General features: G+C 38.2%; 1 protein-coding gene across 1 annotated transcript in view; it reads right to left on the minus strand.

Annotated features, from left to right (window-relative positions):
• PARN (poly(A)-specific ribonuclease) overlaps positions 1 to 22,847 on the minus strand; it is a 45,110-nt gene extending 22,263 nt beyond the window's left edge. Inside the window, exons 1-19 of the mRNA XM_027684278.1 lie at positions 22,786 to 22,847; positions 22,466 to 22,543; positions 21,470 to 21,549; positions 20,459 to 20,526; positions 20,283 to 20,364; positions 19,572 to 19,632; positions 18,743 to 18,908; positions 18,467 to 18,532; positions 17,664 to 17,702; positions 15,756 to 15,798; positions 15,054 to 15,134; positions 13,226 to 13,282; positions 12,302 to 12,379; positions 11,087 to 11,130; positions 10,560 to 10,602; positions 8,851 to 8,926; positions 8,370 to 8,480; positions 8,215 to 8,284; positions 2,608 to 2,663 (exon numbers count right to left, since the gene is read on the minus strand). Of these exons, the coding sequence (XP_027540079.1) occupies positions 2,608 to 2,663; positions 8,215 to 8,284; positions 8,370 to 8,480; positions 8,851 to 8,926; positions 10,560 to 10,602; positions 11,087 to 11,130; positions 12,302 to 12,379; positions 13,226 to 13,282; positions 15,054 to 15,134; positions 15,756 to 15,798; positions 17,664 to 17,702; positions 18,467 to 18,532; positions 18,743 to 18,908; positions 19,572 to 19,632; positions 20,283 to 20,364; positions 20,459 to 20,526; positions 21,470 to 21,549; positions 22,466 to 22,543; positions 22,786 to 22,804 (1,318 nt within the window). The 5' untranslated portion in view covers positions 22,805 to 22,847. The remainder of the gene's footprint in view (positions 1 to 2,607; positions 2,664 to 8,214; positions 8,285 to 8,369; positions 8,481 to 8,850; positions 8,927 to 10,559; positions 10,603 to 11,086; positions 11,131 to 12,301; positions 12,380 to 13,225; positions 13,283 to 15,053; positions 15,135 to 15,755; positions 15,799 to 17,663; positions 17,703 to 18,466; positions 18,533 to 18,742; positions 18,909 to 19,571; positions 19,633 to 20,282; positions 20,365 to 20,458; positions 20,527 to 21,469; positions 21,550 to 22,465; positions 22,544 to 22,785) is intronic.
• Between the last annotated feature and the right edge of the window lie 32 nt (positions 22,848 to 22,879).

Genomic DNA, 22,879 nt, shown 5'->3' on the forward strand with positions numbered 1-22,879 from the left:
AAGAGCTACAAAACTACACCAGGCACCAATGCTCCACTTTGCAATATACTGCTCCAGTTTGCTGAAGGTAACTCAACAGTTAACTACACCCAGCTTGATGTGATCAGATTTTAACTAGACCACCTGGTAACACCTGCAGGAAAAACTTCTCTCTTCTTTGGGTACAGAGACACAGGGACTGACTGACATCTTAGTGAATTACCCTCCTGAATTCTACTGTAATACAAACCTTTCTACTTTCTGATCTCCTTAGCTTTCAGCACTAAAATAGAAGAGTTTTTCAAGGTGTATCTCATTCAAGGAGCACATGTCCAAAATCAGACCATCAACCACTTGTTATTGCTCAGTGCTTTAACCTGTTTCACTCAAAACAAGCCCGGGTCAGCCTGAGTTTACCAGACCCCCCCTGCTAATAAATTACAGCTCTACATGAGCAACTGAGAGCAACCTCAGATGGGACAGAGACACAAGTAGTTAAAGAAAGCAATCCCTTCGTGAGCACAGGTGAAGTCCAGTTAACTAAATCTGCTACTTGAAAAAAACAAAAAGGACACAAAAATTTTTAAGTTAAGCACAAGTTGTCTTAACAAGCAACTGCAGATCAATTTACTGCTGTAGAGCCTACTGAACAGCCAGCAACTCAAAGTTTAACTATCTGTAATCCAGTAGTAGAAAATTACAACCTGAATAACTTCAGTTTCAGATGTTACTACAGCCTTTTCCTGTTGATTAGGAGAAGAAACTATTCCTAATCTTCCAGTATCAGTTTATTCCTAAATTCACTGTAAATCTGCTGTTAAAAGCTCTATAACTTCTACCTAGTCAGGTGAGAAATATTTGATTCTTATTCTGCCTTGCACTCACTTTGTGCAGCAACTTTGTTCTTTCTAAAGGAGTTTCTAATACACAGTAACAACAGAAGATGATTAGGATGACTTTCACATTTTCAATACTATTCGGCCTGGCATATGTTATTGAAAACCATTATTTCTGGGAAAATTGCATAAACTTGCTATTACACTACAGGACAAACAAAATGACAAACACATCAAAATTTATGACAAAAAATTATGAGTTGTGCTGGTCTGTTTTTTAAAAATATAGTCTCCAAGTGCACCTACCACTGTGTTCTTTGCATGGCTTTACTTGTCTCTGTCCCCTACAGACAACACCACACAGGACCCTCAACCTGCAGCAGCGTTTACATCTCAGAACAGCAAGAAAAGCCTCTAAAACAGCCAGCCCAACATGCCAGCCCTACATGTGCTTTCTGCCTCCAAGCTTAGAAAGCCCCCCTCATTCAGGTTCTCCTCCAACACGTGCATCAGTCTGTTCTACAGGAGCGGCGTTCAGATAAAACAGACTTTCAGAGGCAGACTCTTTCTTGGCAACTCTTCTTGGCAAAGCATCAAAACAATCCTGTAAGTTGGCTAGCAAGGGGAAGTAGCATCTTTACAAATTAGTAGCTTTGGCATTCTCTCAATGACCCAAAGTATTTATCCATTCTTCCACTCAATATCAAATAGTTGGGGAAGGAAGTATGCAACATAATTAGATAACCATTCCAACAGATCCACTGAGCCAGAGCTCAGTGATCTGACCACCTAACTGAATTAAAAATTAAATATATGCCCTTACAGCATATATTTTCCTCTCCAATAGTTACTTGTATCTCTCTAGAACTGCATTCTGTTACTATTAAACTGGCATCTAATAAAGACTCACACCCCAGTCTGAGCTTTCCAATGCACAGAGTGGAAAACACCTTCTCATCAGTGCTGCTTCCAGATGAATATCATTTTTAAGACATCTGTGTACCTCATTTCACAGTATAAAATTAAGCTTTCATCTAATCAAGGACTAGACTGACCTCCAGGACTTCACATTTTCTTAAGTCAAGGCATCAGAGGAAACATTTATTCAAAGTTTTCTCCCTCATAGGACAATCTCCCATAACAGTAAGGACATTTACATCAGTAAAATCTGCTTTCATATAAATGCATTATCAACTCATTACAGCCCCAGGTCTGTAACCTGAAATAACTTGAAATGCAAAAATATTTCAAGTAATATTTTCCCATTTATCACAATCACATGTGGTGAAAGAATTCTGATGTTTAGGTTGAAGTTAAGTAAAGGTACTGCTGCACATCAGTTACACAGGAAAGTGGCCACAAGATTTTCAGAACCATTTGCTATTCTCTAGTTTGCATCCTGTATTTACTGTTGGGGTGAGGGGAGAGGGGGAAAGTGTTAAGATCCCACGTCATATGTAGTATGGTACCTAAGAATAACCATATATGGTACCCAAATAACCATAAAGCTGTTAATTTCCAACTGTTACATTTAGCAACAGTAACTTGATCTGTTCTCATTAATCCCCTTTATAATGCAAATTCTCTGGTCAAAGTTGGAGAATTTATGGATTTACTATTTTGTCAAAGAAAAAAGTGGGGGACACATTTGATAAATCATTTGATAAGCGGCCAGTAACCTAAACACAGCTGATGTCCCATGCTTTACATACACGATAATTAATCTTTACACTTCTTCCCCCAGGAAATTTGTCGGAATGGTACAAAGTTTACAATGAAAGAAGCTACTCACAGTCTGGTCCTTCCAAATTGAGATATGGTATGTCCATTACTCTCATAAGAAACAGCCTGAAGCAGAATGGAAAAGAACTATTAGCAAATTTCTGCCTGAAGACCTTTCAATAAGCTTTCCTTTTTATAGTTTTTCATGTGTCTGTTTTGGAATTAACCACCCCAAACATATCTTCAACTATATTAAAACAAACAGACCCTTTAATTAAGTCAAATCCATTACCTTACAATCCATATTCAAAATGTTACTTGGTATCAAAAAAACAAGGACAAAGAAGGCCCAGACTGTTACTGCTGAAAACAATTAAGACACGTGGGGAAGTGAACATTTAGCAAGTAGCAGCTCTGTGCAGTAAGAGCCATTGCACAGTGGACAGTGCAAAAGCTGTCATCATTCTAAATACACATAAACTTCCCCAATTTCTGAGCACTGCATCATGCTTTAGACAGAATGGATCCTAAAACCCTAAAACTGCAAAAGCCATCACGACTTCTGTGGAGAATACCAGGATGAGGCTTTTGCCCTTTAACATGTAACTGAAAGAGTTTCTCAAAACATTCAAGAAATGTTTTCAATAAAAGCTCTTATTCAGCTCCGAAACCTATTTCCCTCCAAAATAAGATAAACAGCCTAAAATCCTGTCATAGGTACAGATGCCACATTGTCACAAAACATTTGCTATGTACAGTGTTCACTGCAGGGCTAAAATAAATAACTTTTCCCTCATAACTTTAAAAAGCTTCTAAAATGCTTATCAGATTACAATTACAGTGTTCAACTAAGTAATAACTGATGTAAACAGCTGACAAAAACATTTTAAGTGTACAGGCTGATCTGTAATGCCCTACAGATTCTTTGTATCACACCACACTCACTGTTAGTTTCTAAGGGTTTGAATCCTATGTCCTTATGGTTACCTGTACCCCTGAAAAGTCTACTGGAATGCAGCTGATAACTTGTTTTTGCTATAAATATTCAGGAGAAAGAAAAAAATTCTAACACGGGGGAAAAAATGGGCTCTATGACAGGTTCACACGTGAGCCAGAGGCTCTTCAGAGAACTGGCACCAGTTATCACACACTGTCCCATCTAATTTCTCTTCCTGAGTCTCAGGAAAGATACACAACAATGTGCACTGTGTCCCTCTGAGCACTGCAGAACCTAAAAGGAACTTTATCAATAAAAATTAGAAACATCTGCATCAATTACTTTAGAAACTTCACCAATTGCAGCACAGCACTGAGTAATGAAAACATTTTATTTAGCCTTTGGTGCCACACTCCTGTAGGCTTGGCCCCATCACAGCTGTCTGTAAACTGAACATGAGTGACACATGGAGAACAGAGCCAGCTTGAAAACACAGATTCCACAAGGAAACTGAGGAAGATATTCTCACTCTGACATATCCAGAGAGATCCAGGGTAATACTGACAGGTAGGTAGCAGCTTTCAGAAAAATAAAAGATGAAGTCTACTAAAAACACAACAAAAACTCCGAGGGACAACACAAGTTAAACTTCCCTCCCCCAGCTTTTATCATGCTGAGGAAAGCAATACAGTGGCCAACAGCAAGAACAGGCTTAGGCCAAAAAAATACATATACCTGAAATTAATTAAGATCAGGTTTTTATCCTCAGAGATAAATCCTACATTTATTTCTTTGGTCAAACAATTACATGACTAAACAGCACATAAACACAAACACACACTCTATAGGATAAATGCTGACTGTAATATTAAGTGCACTTTTACTGCTGTTACTTATGTAATATACTTACAAGCACATGGATTGCACATAATGCATAATTAAGTATCCATAACTATAGTTCTAAGATTGGTTATCTATCTGCAGAACATTTAAATTAATAAGGTTGTTCTGTATGACAATGTGAACTCTATATTAAATTAGCTTGATTCATGAAGTTGTAGATGACATTGATTTTCACTACATTAACTCACATTTATTTAAAAGATATACAGACCAAGCTAAAAAGACAATGTTATTTCCCACAACTTTGAAGGACTGCAGGCAGATCCCATGGTCAGAGGACAGAGACCTATTTCTCAACAGGAACTCTCAGATATTTTGAGGAAGCTACTTGGAAGACAATTGTTTCTATGGCAAGTCAGGTAAAATGAGGGGAGGAAGGCAATGGTTTGGCAAAGAAAATTAAATTAACATAGAGAAGCGAAGGGAGAAATGAACTTATTTGCAACACATCAGAGCACCCAACTCCCTGGTGAAACATTTTCCACAAATACAGCACAAGCCCAAGTGATTTGCATAGATTTTGGTTTTCTAATATCCCTTTGTATGAAAAAACTATTTCTAAGATAATTTATATTTCTATAGACCATGATGCCATTCCGCTCAATAAAACACGGTGCTCTCATTTCTCTACACCTCTTTCCCTCACTGCCTCCAGCTACATCAAAATACACAGTATTCAAACAATCCAAAGAGATACAGAAGAACATTGCCATTAAAATTTTGGGAGGAGCTTGCAGATAGGGGCAGGGAAGTGTGGAAGAAGAGAAGAGCTGTTGCCCTAAACCAAACAGTCAAAAAATTTCAAACCAACTCCACAGTACATGACACAATAACAGTACCCAAATTATACACATAAGAGTTTAGATATTGCAATAAAGAGTCCCATCATCTCCACTCATAAATGTTCATCAGGGATTACTCACAGCAGACTGTTCACATGAACGTGATTTTTCAAAGATGTTGCATATACAATAAAGTATAAAGATTACAGAAATGCATGTCTGCAATTCTTGGCTTATTGAGTTGTTTATCATATAACTTACTGCACTATGCCTAAAAGAGACAAATAACCCTAAGGCAAAGTCTGGTTTTAATCAGTTCTACTCTTACAGAAAACCTGAAACTAAAGATTTTACCTATGTTCATCACTGACCTATAGGAACATTAACCTATGTGCTGGTCACCACTCCTGAACAGCAGGCCAGGAAGATCCATAACTTTGCTGATATAATGGAAAACATCAAAATTACTACTGAAAAAACTACTACGTTCCTTTGAACGCTAAGTTCATAAAAATCAAAGCTTGATTTTTTAGTTTTAAATTTATTCCCCCTAATCACATTACTGACATGCCTATTGAACAGGAAACGTTTCCAAAATCCTGTCAGCCACACCAATGGTGTGAAAGTTTAATCACTAAACTGCATTGAAATATTAACACCTTGTATTCAGAGATCTTGAAATGAAGACTTCATGAGCAACCCAAAGATTCATAAAGTAGTCTGCTTTGAAGAACCTTTTCAAGACTATCCTGACATATGTTCAAACTGAGAACTTTGCTTCTCAATAATTGTCTTATAATAAGCTCCTCTGTTCAGCTTCTTTCAGGAAAAAACTTTTGTGACATAGGGTATAACTTTCATTTGTTCAGCTTACTGTTTGCATGGAGCAGTTTGTGTTTTGCTTGAAGAACATGACTACAGCTCAAAAGAAAAGGTTTCCTTGTTCTGACTGCTGCCCACAGGATCAGGTAGAACTTCTGGAGGAAGGAGGAAGAGAGTTTTTTTCTCCCCAGGAGGAAGAGGACGCTCAGCTAGGGAAAGCTTCTAGACCAAACCAGAGACAAGTCCACGCAGCAGGAAGCTGGCTGGCAGCTCAGAGCATGCCTGCAAAATGCCCCAGAGGCACCAGACTTACCAGGGATCTTTAGATAACTATGGGAATGGCACAAACCCTGGATGCACTTACAGGTGCTGGACAGACCAAGTTCTGCCAACAGAGACCTGCTCTGTAAGGACTGATCAGAGAAAAAAGATATGTTCATTTAAACACCTAACAGCTCTGGCTTCTGACACGTGCTTAAATCTCTTTTATTTCTTAAAAAATTTAAAAAAGAGTTGTCTTATTCTGATTTGTTATTTTGCTTCATAGGAGAAAGAAAACTAGCTCTACAAATCCAAGCTTTGGCCTGCTCACTATAAGGGAAACGTGAGACAGCCTCGTCTCTGAGCTCTGACTTGGGTGGCAGATGTTAGTTAGAACATGACAAAGCTTCTAAAATCATGTGAAAGTAAGACATGGCAAGTCTTCCAAGTTTCCATGATTTAAAAATAATATGCAGCCTTTCTGAATAATGACAGAGCAGATAAACATTCTTTTCTTGCAAACAGCAATTTTCAGTTCTTGCTTAAAAAAGAAAAAAAAAAGAAGTTGCTCTCCCTACAATTTCTTGTTAACTTTCCCTTCCCTTACAGTTAGGCAGTGTGGACAGTGAAGCCAGAACAGACAGAGCAGGCTTCCTCTCACACCCCTCAAAAATGAAAAGTGACTTTGAAATGTCACTGCTAGAAGAACGTCACATTTCAAATTTACAATTAATTTGAAAAGCTTAAATGTAATGTATTATTGTGACAGTTTTAGAAGTTTCAGTTTGTACTTATTGCAAATATGCATCTCTAGAAAGCATTTTGGTTAATGACTGAAAAATTAACCCCCTCAATTGGCATCTGCTGGTTGGCACATGTGTGTGCTGGTGTTCCTGGAAACAACCTTGTGACAAATCCCATCTTATAATGGAATTGTGCTGATCAATTCTATCTTCCCCTTCACATTCAAATCAAGCAGCCACTGCTGGTCCATGTTCAATCTAAGGAATGCACATACAATTTGTAACATCTGCTGGAATATACGGAGTTACTGCCTCACATGTCTCAGGGTCAAGAGAACTGTTGGTTTCCAGACCAATGAAAGGTGAGAACCACTGATCACAATTATTTCCTCATTCCATCTGAAGCTAAAATAATTAATTTTGCCATCTCCTACAGTAGATGGTTTAAAAGGATGGGATTTCTCCTGAATTTAAAAAATAACCAGACAAACTAAGCACTAGCAGTTTTTTTAATTCAACTTCTTTTCCTTTATGTTACAGATTGTAGTACCCCTAGAAGCTTCCTAAGGTAAAATCTACACATTAAATATGTAAAGAATCAAATCTGTGCATAAAGGCTTTTAGATTTCTCAAGTCTTACTTCAGTTAGTTCAAGGAGTTTGCATGAAGATCCAATTCAAAGGCCAAACACTCATCACAGCATCATCCCATAAACTGCTAATCACACATATATGTTTGTTATGCCTCTCCAAAATGGGTTACCTGACAATGGAGAGACAAATGCTTTGTGTTCTCTGGATTGATATCACAATAGGGATATTTTTCCAGACTGTTTACTGTACTCACTTTTAAATATCACCAGTTTCTGACAGTCCAACAACATAAAGAACTCCTGATCAATGTTTCTTTAGTTCCACTACCCCCAAGGTTTACTCCAGAAATAACTTTCTAAATGGTAAACATATCCTCAACACGGGCATGGAAAGGCCATTAAAGAAATGCAGGGACTCTTCCAAGTGTCCTTTCACCATCCTCCTCAAAAGCAAAGGTACTGCCTGTACAACCTCTGGCCTCCCTGCAGCATTACCAGCATGAGCCAAAAAGCCAATAAAACCAAAGTTTAAAGCAAAATGCAGTCAGCCATTGATTCCAAGGCTGGAGACAGATATGCTAAGGACAGGGTTCCATTTCCACGTGTTAGCAGGTCTTTTATTACAACAACTACTTACTTGTTAAAAAAAGGTTCAATGAGTTTTGATCTGGCAGACACATGGTTTTTCGGAGGAGTGAGGAAGGAACCTGATGAATGAAGAATAAATTCAGTGTGGAATAAACAGCTCCAGGCAGCACCAAGGGGAAGGTTTGGAAAAGATCACATAGGTACCTAGGAAATTAGCCATAGAAATGAAGCACAGTCCAGTAATGTAGGCATCATATCCGGCTTCGTGGAGTTGTTCAGATGCTGTATCATAACTTGGAAATCCTTCTGCACTTTCTGAGGGGAAAAAAATCATTTATAAGCATGTTAGCACAGAAGAATAAGGCAGCTCTGTGTGCTTACCCACAGGTCAGAGCATAACATCGTTTGGGGAAGGTTATACAATTTACAGAAGTTCTGAAATTTCAAAAGTCCTTAAAAAAGCAGTTTTGTTTTGCATTTTTAGGTAAGAATAGGTTCCTAGGACAGAAAGACTTTCTTATTAAAAGAGCCATGAATGCCCACACCTACTCAGCCAAAATGGGAGTATTAAGTCTGAGACAATGACTGCAGGATTCCCCACAAAGTGGGTTTTTTCTGACTGACTTGCATTTAAAAGAGCAGAGGAGAATATTTCAGAAATAAGAGCAGTTTGATATATCCTTACCAACTTTAGGAGGGCTGAATGGAACCTCTTTTAAACGCTTTTCCAGTTCTGCAAGTGATGTATTATTTATGATCTCCTGCAAGAAAACACACCATTAACTGCCAGTGCCAAGCACATTTTCCCTGGACACTGAAATCAAATAGGATCAAATGAGTATTTACTGCTGCCACCTTGTGTTCTCCAAGGCTATACATAGCCCCACTTCAAACTAATGCACCAGAAAGTCTGTCAAGACAAGTTCTAAACTTAACCTGCCCCACCTACAACATAATGAGTCATAAGCATTTATTAATACTTTTCAGAATCACTGACAATGAATTATGCAGATGTTACATTTCTATTTCAGTCTGGTTTCATGCAGGGTGCATGTGGCAAGGGAAAAGGCAGCACAGACAGCAGGGAAAAATATCCTAAATATTGATCATAATGGTTGAAGGCATTCAAGGTGAGTATTGAAATGTGCCTGATGACTGGACATTTTGAATAGTTTTGTAAGTGTAAGTACTGCTGATTTAAAGTAATACAAAGACAGCCTGACAATCAGCTTAGCTGAGTTGCATTAGTCAATCTAAATATGCATAAAATTCACAAAAATATATTAGAGATTAATTCCTTACTGAAGTTCTTAATCAAATATATGTTGGCAATCAGTACAATGGAAACATGCAGATCAACAGCAGAGAAAACAGAACATCTCACAGTCTTTCTTACAGTTGTCTCAAATCTCTGAGGACCAAATTTCCTTTGGTTCTAACTCAAGACAGCTGTTTACACTTATCATCAAGTCTGCAGTCTGAAAAGTTATCAAGAACTAAATACAAAGAAGAAGTTCAAATGATGCAATTATTTGGCATCTGGAAGCAGTATTTGATAACGATATCCTAAAACCCAAGCACTGCTGTAGAAATACAAATAACAATGGAACTGTACCAAACATAAAAGTTATGGAGGATTCTCAGCTTTCAGAACACCAAAGCCTCTATTCTTACTACAGTAGTGTACAACACAAACCTGACAATTTTTAACATTTCAATAAGACTTTCTGTTATGCAACACTCCAGAGTCACAGAGGTTTGCACAAAGATGCTGCTTCAGCAGTGTGTTTTTTAATTCAAAGGCACGTGAGAAGGCAAGAGAGGATGAACACTTATCTCAACACCTACTTAGAACAAAACTCATGCTGCAAGAGCTTTTAAGAGAAACCTGTAGTTTCTTTCCTCCTGCTGACTACCCACTGAACATCAGGGCCACAAAAGAACCTAATGATGATCAAGCATTTTTCTAAACAAACCTACGTCAGCATTCACAGTATTCTAAATATTTGAATATACAAGCAGCTTCCAGACTCTATTTGTTCATAAACAGCACTTTTTTTTTCTCCTGAGGTTGCTGATGTTTTACAAAAAGAAAGTAATCTACTGATCACATTTGAACTTGCAAAAACCCTACATATTTTGGAATTTAAAGCTGCCAAGTTACTTTAAAACTTCAAATACAAAAGACAACGGTAGGGAAGTAAAAATCTATATCCCAAAATATTTTTAAGTTAAATAAGGTGAAAGGAAAATCATTCTTCTATAAAAAAAGGAGCATAACAGAAAACATTATTAGACATTTTTCTCTAAAAAGAAATAAAATTTGTTTCAATACACATGAATTAATGCAAGTTTGTATCTTCAAATAATTCCATATATTATTAATTAATTTACCTTGAAAGGTTGTGTACTTGCCATCAGTTTAGTATCCAATAACCTAGAAACAAAGTAAGAGCTAAATAAGTTGAAATGGAAGAATGCCCATTTTGCCAAATCCTCAAAAGTCTTTTAGCATATTAGGTGGGAAACAGCAGATACACCTCCTGGAAACTACTCTCGGATCTTAGAACAGCCCAAACATTCCTTGGCTTTGTTCAGCATGGAAAATGACAGCAACCAAGCAACAGCAAGAGTTGCAAACAACTAATAGCAAATAAATGTTGTTCCAGATGGAGATTCAAAACACCAATCATCATGCCAGAACCAAAGGAACAGCAAAGGTGCATCTTTGCCAAAAAGTAAACCAACTGCACTGTTTTTCTGAGAAAAAAAAAGATGCTCAAGAATACTTTAAAAACTCTATTTATCTAACATGAACCCCATTATATTTCCAGTAACAGCTAGTTTACAGGACTAGGACAAACAGGATCAGCCTGCTAAGACTGTACTAAAACACTTGAAAGGTTGAACTAAGAACTTACCGGGGAAAGACACATGATGTTACTTCCTTGAACTCACTTAGGTCCTAATTCAACATTAAATTGGAAGATAAAATCCAAGTCAGTTAACTGGTTATCAGTCTTGGAATGACAGAGAGCAGTAGCTACAATTATCCAAACAGCTTCTAACAGTGAGATAAAGCAACTGAATTCTCATCAAGTCAGAGATGTATTTGCATTACCATAGATACCACCTGCAATTACACACAACTCCAGACTCATTATTTCTGATCTGCCTGTGATTAGCAATGAAATGTTCTATCATTTCCAGTACCCTATCCTAGTAAGCCTAGACTACCTCTAATTCCAGCTGTGTTAACAGCTCTACTTAAAATGTTCCCAGCATTTAACATTTCAATGGAATATAAGCAGTTGCTCCAGGTACACAGTTGATGCCTCCAGGTTTAGATCTTCCAGAAGTAAACAGTACAGCAACAACTGACAGTTGCTGATGTTCCAACACCATCTAAACAGGTCCCAGATTTCTTTCTCCCATCTCGTGATCAAGTCTTTCCCAAAACACCCACAGACCCTTGAAGTCTGCAAGTAACATAATGTCCTGTGGGTCATCCTTCCAATGAGACCTTTGGTTTCTTGGATGTTCTTGGTGCCAATAAATTGCTTAGTTTAACTTAATTGTTGGACAACTGCAGTGATGAACTGTTAGACTGCCCCTACAGCAGTCAGCAAAGTGTGCTCCCTCCAATTATTCTGACATTGCACCTCTTCATCCCAATGAAATCATCCTGCTACAGGATTTCTTATCACTCTCTTAGTTCTCTTGTATGAAAATTCACATTCCCATTTATTAAACTACAGGGGGAAAATACCACATAGTTATGCTGAAGCTCCAAACCAGTTTTTTAACATGTCTGTCAGTTAAACATACCTGCCATTATCCAAGCAGTTTTGTGAAGGACTAACAGATACAAGCAAAAACCACAATTTCAATGTTTAATTTGAACGTTTTAAAAACGTAAAGGAGAAGAATTCAATCCAGCTAAGCTTTCTACATAAAGATTTAGGAAAATAAGGCAGTAGCCAAAAAGTAACAAATGGACTTTTAAAAAATATTTTTCTGTACTTCTTAATAGACTGATTAATGCTTCTATTCACAAGAAAGTGTGGAGATAAGACTAAAAGACAAATACATTAAGGGTCTAATTTCATCATCTGAACACTCAAAAGACTACTTACATCAGGCAGGGGACAATAGAACTGATGTATGGTGTGCATGACATCCAGCAGCATGTTGTGCCCAATAACCAGCTTGCCCTGTGAAAAGAACATTAAATGTTGGTTGCACTTCCAGCCATGGCCATGGCAAAGGCAATATGTGAAAAGCACCTGACGTTTGCCAAGGGCAGCTGGGAACAAAGACAAATCAAACCTCCCCATTTGCTCTGTGCCTGCCCCACACACTCCTCCATTCTCTCAGAGCAGCCACTCCTTTTTCCTCTCCTCCCAACCATTCATCACAGCCTTCAGCAGCAGCTTCAAATGTGGAGAAGATGCACTAGAACAGATACTTACAATTTGGTTTCCAAATGCAATCTATTTAAGGTTGAAGTCAAGTAATTTTTCAGTCCATTACCTTTTAATTTACAACACCTCACAATATATTCCTTACGGTTATAATATATGAGAGTTATTAGGGGCTTCTCACAGTGCAGAACCTTTCATGCCAGATGCTGTAGAAGCAAGCTCCTTCTTAAAGAAGTACAAGAAGTTTTTTAAATGTTAACTTTGACACATTTGACACAACTGTCCTTCTCTGATTTGCCTTTAACTGCCAGAAAAAAAAAAGGAAAAAAACCTCCCAACAACAATCTTTTCAGAACAGAGAATGAAAGCCCTCAAAGCCTATTTACTGAAGAGTCCTAAGAAGTTGGTACTGTTGATTCTTACAGGTAATGAGATTGTTCATGTCATTTATTATTTTAAAAGCTTACTTAACCTACCACACTCAATCATTATAAAACATGAAGTAACATCAACTTACAAAGTCTCTTTAACTTGTATTTAATTCTATCTCCCAAAATGTAACAGCAAAAGAATTCTTTCTTTAAATTATTTTTTTTTCTTGCAAACAAAGGTATATTAAAAATCATGGTAACTTACAGAATTAGCAATGGCATGAACAACTCTGGAAAATCCTACTGCATCATTCAATTCTTCCTGTAAGGAAAGATTCTGACATTAGTGGAACATAAATACAAATATTGCAAAAACTGTACCTGCAAACTGTTTCTCAGACATAACCAAGAACAGACCACAGAGGAAACATCAAAAGCAGGATGCTGCTGACAGAACTGCAGTTTGATGTGTAGCTCTACTTCACTGGCAAGTAGGACAAGTCACAAGCTTTTGTAGTAGTTGTCCCTGGCCAGGGGCAAAAGCCACTCTGCCTTCTGCTCACTCCCTTCACCCAAAATTCCAAGGCAGGCATTAAGACTTGTGGATAAAGACAAAGAGAGCCCACCCTCCCAGCCTCCTTGCTTCTGGGGGAGGGTGGAAAACAAAGTCTTGACACTACGCAATTGCTGCCCAGCACAGACAAAACATGTGTATGGTATCACTGCTGTTTTAGCCACAAATGCACAGCACAGCTACATAAATACAGCTGCTACAAAGGGTAACTTCATCCTCCCCAGAGCAGTAACAGCTGCAGTCAGCTCACTGTCAATACAGATCTTTAACAGTGCTCACCTCCTCCGAGACTGCAAACAGCTCAACAAGATATTAAAATTAAGCTGTATATCTTCACCCACATTTTTAACACATATTGTTATATATGCAACAGGTTGGATCCTGACTGTTATTTCTATTAGATCAGGTTGTACTTTTATGCCAACACTGAGGTTGGGGAAGAAACATTTTTCACTATTTACATAAACAAAACCAAGAAGAAACATTATACAACTACAATATTATACAAACACAATATTACATAATGCGAGTTACACATTTTAAACTGGTTTGGGGGGAATCTGACTACAGCACCTATTTTAGTCTCGCTTAAGGAATTTTTTTGTAACAGATTTTTCTTTTTCAGGTCTATGGAAGTAATTTCTGCCTTGCTTTATCCATTTTTATCCAACCAGAAGTGAAATTCAATAAAACATTCACTGTTATTTCTGTTCAGCTCTGAATGCCTCTAGTCAGAGTGAGTAATACCCCCATTAAGAATGCCTCAGAAAAATCCACTCTGGTAGTAAATTGTCCCTAACTTGCCATCTGGAAAACCAGAAGTCACATTAGTTAATGTCTCTGTTAGATACCTTTTTTCCTCCTGCATGCAAATATTACTTGCTTCACCCAAACTTATGTATCTTGAAATACATAAGGACAAATCACAGAAGTTTGACCAAGAATTCCCACAGTTCAAGTCCTGCGACCTCCTGAAACCTGCATCAGACTCAGGAAGCAAAATCCAGAGTCCCATAAACAATGAGAGTGCCTGAATACACCAGGCATGACCTTGTGTCCAGCTTGTTACCACAGCAGTCCCTGCAGCACACCTTTCTATGGAGAAATGACACAGGAATTGTACAGGACATTGTACTGACAACCAAGAGCAATCGAGCTTTGGAACAGAACACCACTCCCAGGACAGACTGGGAATCCAATGTAACAACTTGCTCAAGAATTTCTGCAAGAAACTGATGTTTCCTATTCCTAGGCCACACTCCTCTGACAGAGCAGATTCACAGCAGGAGGCATTCACTGCTCCAGAACATTGGTTCAGTATTCCACAATTTCTCATTTAATTTTCTAGAATGCCTTGCAGCTCTTCTAGCTCTACTGCAAAGCCTAAGTTATCTGGCAGAATTTGGAAGACGAGTTTCAGAAACATTACCAAATCCTAGCACACAATTGTTCATTGCTGACTGAAGGCAGAGATTCTCCCTCTCCTTTCTCGTAAATGAATGAAATGCAACTTATTTACCTGTTCTTTTGCTTGTTTCTGCTGTTCTCTTCTTTTTCGTTCCTCTTCATCTACCTTACTAATAACAATATATCTCTCCTTCTAAAACAGAAAATGTATCGTTTGAGGCATGACTCTGAGAAGTTCTTATTTAAGTTTCTGTAAATTTACATTGTAAAGAAAACTGTCACCTCAGCAGCAGTTACTTGGCAACACAACTGTTTCTATTGTAGGCACCACTTTATCACCTACTCCCAACAGCCTACTTTAGAAAGCTGTATTAGATTCATCCACCAAACCTAACTTCCACTAAACCCACTTTTTAATTCTCAGGAAAGGTTACCAGTACGTCCTTGTAAATAGTTTATTTCAAATATCTTTTGGAGCAGTGATTTTTGCTGGGAGGTGAGGACACAGCATGTGATGCCACTATTTTTCCTCTAAGATCACAATCTACATTTCACCAACATTGAACATCAGATCACTACATCTTAAAATACCTTTCAGTATCCTTTTAAAGGAATAATATTAAGCCACATAAATACATGCTGATACTCCATATGTTGGTCAGATTTAATATTTAGAAACCAGTTCACTGTATTCCATTTAGAATGTTTTGCATTTGCATAACAAGGCTCAAGTTATATCTAAAAGTCAGGAGATTTGGTAAAATTGAGAAATTCAATTTCCTTCAAAGAGAATAAATGTTAGAGGCCTAGTTACCTTATCTGACTCCAGAGTTTCAACATGAATACCTTTTGGATACCTACATCAAAACAAATGAAAAGTAACTATAAATAACTATTCATTTGGCATTTAGCAAATTGAAACCACAACAGTGATTCAGTAATTTCATGTTTCATTATTACTTAAGTGCAAAAGAACTATTAAAAGTTTCTTTTTATTTTAAAATAATGGAAAATCTGAAGCAACAGGCTAATTTGATTGGCCTCCTTACATTACATAACAGTAACTAGCACTAGAATATATTATCTTATGCAACTTCCCATCCTACTGCTGTGGGACCTCTACCTTCTTATTTTAGTAATATTAAGTAAACATCATGTAGATATTTCATCACAATCTACAATCTCTGCTTTCAAGAAATTAAAACCAAAAATACTGGTGAGAATGCTCTCATTTACTTGCAGCCACAGGACAGCTTCTTTGGAGACTGCATTGCCTTTAATATGTCACTTATTTTAGGATTTATAAACAACCCTGAACTTTCTGCTAACAGTAGACTCCAGTGGGAATTATTAACTCAAATGTCACTACCTCTGCTTCAGGGTTGCATCACTCTCCACCACAATCACATTTCATTTCCAGAGTACTACCATGCCCAGAACCACAGAATCCAACTGATAACAGAGCAAGAGAATAACGTCTTTTACCGCTTAACCAGTAATTTCACTGCCTAACCAGCAATTACTCTCATTTTCCCATCATAATAAACCAACCACAACTGTACAACCACTGCAGAACCAGCATGTTTCCTTGTCCTCTGGCTACTCCTAAAATTAGCCCTGGAGAGCACATACCCAAGCACTGCTGTGTCCTCTCCTCCCTGACTCCTCTCACACAGTTTGGAGCCTACACCTCCCTCACAAGCTGCCTCATGTCCCAAACCTCGGGTGCATCACAACACTGATGCACAAGAGAACACTTCAGCAGAGAAAATGACCTGTGAAGAGTTCAGGACACAAGGGCAATCAGTAACCTCAGTGTTTTCTGCTTTAATTATCTCCACGTTCAGTTCACAGCCTGGCTTTGTCTCCCCAGAACACACACACCACAGCTGTGTCCACGGAAAGCAACACTGCTGCATGTTACAAACTCCAACTCAGAAACACATCCTTCCATCCACTGAGAGAAGATGCAAAGCTAAGTGTCAGACAAACAGAACACTGGGTGCTATTGGGAGCTACAGATATTCTATCCATGCATTAAAAAATTCACACTGAAAAATTCTTAAATGCACCTCTCAGACTAGTTCTCAAGCTCACTTCTTGAGATTCCATTTTACAGAGAGAAGCTTTATTTTATCCACTTCCAGTGTGAACAACAGAGGATCAGATTCGGTGCTGCAACACTGAATTAGCTAAATGTACAAAAAATGACTTCTACTGTATTTCCCACATTTTACAGGTGCAGTCAGAACAATGCAAATCTTACTCTACAGCCTTAGTGCTTCTCCCAAGGACTTAAGGGATAATTTTTAAGCAATACAATAAGTTATCAAAAATGCTTATGCTTGGCATCTAACAGAAAACTATAAACATAGCAGTACCTCCTATAGAACTCCTAGATTTCAGCTAAAGCCCACAATCTGTATAAGCACATGCACTTTCTGTTCACTAAAAACCTGGCAAGTTGCATTTGTCACATAATTCTAGGCTGTGCTGTTCTATTCAGACATTTCAGATAGGAATAATAAAATAAATAGTAAGCTTTAAAATATTCAAGTGAATCATCACAAATAAGTTCTTCAGAACATTATAAAAGTCTTCTTTTAAAGGACAAAAAAGTGTCTAAATGAATCATCTCAAGATTAAGTAGATTGGATCTTACCCAGATTTCTTATCAAAAATATTAAAAATATACAGTAAGGCAGTATTACCAGCAACTTACTTCCAGCTCAAGGTCTGATAAATTAATTTCCTTTGAAATCTAAAACCAAAAGACAATTTTGTTACTAATAATCCTCTTACAGAGTGTTTCCAAGTAATGATACTCAGTTAAAGCTGACTCCATGTTCATTTGCAGAAAGATTTTTAAAGCAAAAGTCACTGCCACCAGAACCTAGAGGTTCAGTTGGGTTTTACTGAATTCTGATGTCCAGTCCCCAAGCTGCAAAGGCATTTACACCATTTTATACAGTTACCCACAGATCTTCTATAAGAAAATATTCTGTAGCCATGATCACTCCATACAGATACAGTGATGACACCTTACCTCATCTCAAAATGTTCTGCTATTTCTAAATTCCATATTTTTTTAAATTTTTTAAACAACCATACTCTCCAAACATCCAGACCCCAAAGCTAAATAGATTTTTGGGAAGGAGACCTAATAAAAACAGTAACACACTGTCAACTACAAACAACTAATAGTTCAATAGATTCGAAAAATTTGTTTTTAAAATGCATATCCAAGGCTTATGGAAAACTTCAGCAATAGCAAGAAGAGGCCCATATATACAAGACATCTTTTGGCTGTACTTAAATATGTTGCCACTACATGCAGAAGTTACAGCTCATACAGCAACTATGACACCCATGTACAGAGGCACATTTTCTCAACCTACAAAAATCAATCAAACGTAAATTTTGCTACAGTCAACCCAAGTAAAGACAGTCTTCCTTGTCACTCCCTTAATTCTGTATGACCAAACAAAAAATATTTTTAGAAGATATGCAAATTCAGAAACTCACCCTGTACATGGCTCCAGTTCCAAACTTTCGCTTTCTTCATTCTTTAATAAGTCTTCTATCTGTTCCCTGGAAGAAATAATTATTTGCTTCTATATCTACTGTTTTATTTTTTGGAAGTTTACAGCTCTCTCCAAAAGACAAGAAAACACTTCAAAACAAAAAGAGCAGCATTTTAAAACCAGTGAACTAATAAAAATGGCTTCAACATACAAAAATATCACTACGTTCACATTTTAGCTTCAACAATGTCAGAGGATAAGAAACAATGTAACTTACACTACTTTCTCAACAAATTTTTTCTGATCTTCAGGAATTGTTACAGGACACTTTGTGGAATTAGGAGAAATGTATGACAGAGATCCTGCACCGTTGGCTTGAGAACGCTTTTCATCATACTGTTCCCTTAGCTGTCTTTCTTCTTCCTGGTTTAAATATGGAATTCCTAACAAAAAGAAAAAAGTAAAAGCTCATCATAATTACAGACAAATTAGGGATGTGTACGGATTCAGCAAAGACTTATCACTAACCAAGTATCTGCCACTCTTACAGTCCTGAAGGCTGAAAACAAACCCTTCCTTTCAGTCCTCTGTCCCAGATCCCACTGGTTATCTGTGTCTAGCCAGGCTTCCCTCCAGCACATGCCAGACTAAGCTGGTACCACTGGACAGGGAATGAGCCCAAGGACTGCAGAGCCACAGGTCCCAACCACAATAATATTTAGCCCTCCTCTCCCTTGCTCCCTGCATCACCTGAATCCCAGGCTGCAGCAGCACTGTTTCAGTGCACTGATACCCTTTCTAAAACATGACTTCTGATTCATTACTATAGATCTCTCCATTCATGCTTTGCCACTGGACAACAAGAAACAACCAAACCATCCTGTAAGCAAGAATTCCATTCTGTTGAACCTATACAATGAATTCTTGGAAAGGAATTAATACCAGCACAACAGTAAAAGAGATAAGAATAACTCAAGAACTTCATTGTGTGTTAAGAGAGTATCATGAATAGCAGCATTTTTTCTTCTTGCAGAACACAGTGAAAGGTGTCATCATAAATATTGCAGACATTGAAAGAAATATAAAAAAAAACCCAAACAACTCACCGTTGCGAAAAACTTTATTAAAATCAAATCCTTGGTTTGCTAAAAAATCTATACTTGAACTCTGTAACAGAAGAAAAAGACTTTACATTTGGAAAAGGAGCTGTGGCATAAAAGATCAATTTGGTTATTTCTACACTTTTTAAGAAATTATACAAAGTCCAAAGTCAAGAGCAACAACGTTTTTGACCCTAAACAAGAATTCAGGCAATATTACTTTTGTTATTTATTTTGAACTTCCATAGAACAATAAATATCCTAAGGGATAGAGATGAAAGAATGAGGTACGTGGAGAGAGGAAACTAAAGAAAGTAAAATGTTCAGGAGAACATATCTGAGACCAGAAAAATGCTGGCAATAGCCTGGGAAGAAGTAAAAGTAAGACAAGCAGATGAGAATATAGGATAAAACAGGAAAAGGGAACATGAAGTCCAGTGAGAAAAGGGAAAAAATTAGAATCGTATTGCCAGGTTTGGAACATTATCTCCAATTCCAGAAATCACACAATGTAATACATAACAAGATTTAAAAACTGAAGTCAAAGATATTGCCTTGAAGCTCATTTTTAGGGATTGCTCTTAACTGATGTTTATTTCTCTTATAAGAAAAAAACCAAAACCAAACCCCATAAACTTCTATTTTTCTACCTTTTAAGGTGAAGTTTGCTGCAGGTACACCTTAACCAAACAAAATCAAACTTGTTTTTCTACTAACCTGACAGACAAACTTGACATCTGGTGAATTTCTGTTAAAGGGTTTTGGAAAAATATAGAAATTAAATGACTTCATTATATACCTGTGGAGAAGATGAGTTGCATGTCAATAGAGCTTATCAGTATCACTTTAGAAAATCCTCAATTAAGAAAACAAGAAATAAGAGAATGACATACTTTTCTTCTGTGTCACCATATTTAAAAGTGCAAAGGCCAAACTGAAAGAGCAAAAAATCCATGGAATGCTGGAAAGGAAAGGAAAACCTTGCATGAGAATAAAACTTGTACACATTTAAAGATTACCAGGGTGCCTCCACATATGACTTCTCTCCATTTCAAAATTAAGTAAACTGAATCTTCTTAACCAACGTTTGTTATGCTGGTAATTTTAAAATAAACACACCGGAGTTTTTCAACTAGTTTTCACCTGCATTTAATCATCTTACTATTGCCCAAAGATGATTTGTAGCATGCACTTCTACTCCATAAACAGACAAGAACTCTCTCCACCTGTTGCTCACACACAGGACATGCTGCACCTAAAGCAGCTCTCAGTCCTTCTCAATGTTCATTTACATTCCCTCCAGTGTGAGAGGAGGCCGGGAGGGATAAAAGTGTACAGAGTTTTAAAATACATGTAATAATACATTTAATATTCTTCTAATCCACATGGCTTACACTGGAGACAGGCATTCAAAATTAGCCCTCTTGAACATAAAGATCAAAAATATCAATTAATCAAGTTATTCAATGCTAAAGGTAAAGCCTTAAGAAGGTGACAACAAAGAATTCGGGTCTGCCTTCTGATACAACAGACTTCTTAAAATGTTAACAGACTGACTGTGCCTGCAGGGCCTGAAATGATGAAGCTTCTCCTCACTGAATTCCTCTCACCCAATCCCCCTCTGAACTCATAAATGTTAACACTCTCAACATCCTTTAACAAGTTCTACGCCTTTACTCATTCTTGTGTGAGGAATCATCTCTGTCTGTTCTGATCACGACTTCTGCAAGTTTAATGCAACATTCAATTCTTGTGCTAGCAGAACACAAAACAAGCAAATCCCATCTGCTGCCTGTAACTCAGTTTTAGACCCATGACATACTTTCCTGTGTTGTCTCCACGATGAACTAAGGCATTCTAACTCCTTTCCAGAATTTTCCTTTCAGTCAGTGTAAACACTTTACCTTTTTAAGTTTTTGATACCTTTCTTCTGGAGTGTCAAAGCCATTTGTTAATGCACTAACAGAAGGCCCATCACTGATCCCTGAAAAAGGAGAACATATTTTGCTTTGGGTAAGCTTTTTAAAATTAGCCACAGCAAAGAAATGCAACAACCGATAATTTAAGAAAAATGTTTTCACTTAATGTTACAATTATTTCAGTTGAGAAAGATTTTCTACTGCATAAAAGCCACCCATTTTAACAGTAGTGTTCCAGCAGCAAAGCTCTTCTGCAGAAGTTCTGTCATCCTGGTTCCTATTCAACGTGTCAGTAACACGCAAAGACCTTCCATACAATAATGTAGATGGGCTTTACAGCACAGTGCAGGATCAAAGCCAAATTAAAAACGGGAAGAGTGCTGCCCAGGGATTTATGGAATGATTTAGCCACTTTAAACAATACACAACAACAACTACTGCATTTCCATAAGCACCACATCTAACAAAACCTAGTCTTGATCACATTTATGGCTCAAGATCCACATGGATCATGTTTCATGGATGACTGAACTCTACATCCCAAAATCAAAGTACCTATTAAAGCATCTCTGTGACACACACACCCTCTGGATTTTACAAACATACAAGTTCTTAGTGCTGCCCTTCCCTGTCCAAATACTTGCAGGGCCTTTCTCATTTATCTGAATCTTTCACTTTCATGACATATTACATATAAAGGTATTACATGTAACACCTTCTTTTTTTCCCCTCAGCTGCAACTGAAAATCAATTGACACATTGAAAGATTACTGCAGGGAGGGAGTAGAGGCAGTATTAGCATGACATGTATCTTTGACCAAAACCTTGCTATCGCAGACATAACGAGTAGTTTGATCACTTTGCAGTAGTCTCAGCTTTAGCTTTTTCAAGTCAACACTGAGACAGCGAACTGGGGCATGGGGACCCCCCCACCCCAGACATTGCCCACAGCTCACCATCACAAAACCGGCGCGACTGTACCTGAAAACTCCCCATCGATGGCCAGGAAGTCGGACTCTTCAATGGCTTCATACACTTTGTTTAGGTTATCCTTAAAATCTGCGGGGAAAGGGGTAAAACGCACCTGAGGTTACGCACCACACCCCGGGGCAGCCCGGCGCCCCTCAGGCCCCCTCAGCCCCGGGGCCGCGCCTCCCGCCTCAGGGCCGACCCTCACGGGCCAGGGGAGGTGCGGGGACCCCCTTCGCCACGAAGGAGAGGCCGAGCCCGGGGCAGGGAAGCCGGCAGGGCTCGGCTCAGGGGTGGGGTGTCGCGGGGCGCAGCTGCGGGCGGTCACTCACTGCTCCTGGTCACCTCCATCCCGCGCCCGCCGCAGCCCGGCCCGGCCCCGCCGAGCGCTTCCGGGGCCGCCCCGCGCGCCGCACGTGAGCGCGC

This window comes from Neopelma chrysocephalum, unplaced genomic scaffold (genome assembly GCF_003984885.1).
Source record: "Neopelma chrysocephalum unplaced genomic scaffold, ASM398488v2 Primary Assembly neopelma1_65c, whole genome shotgun sequence".
Classification (NCBI taxonomy): Eukaryota; Metazoa; Chordata; class Aves; order Passeriformes; family Pipridae; genus Neopelma; species Neopelma chrysocephalum.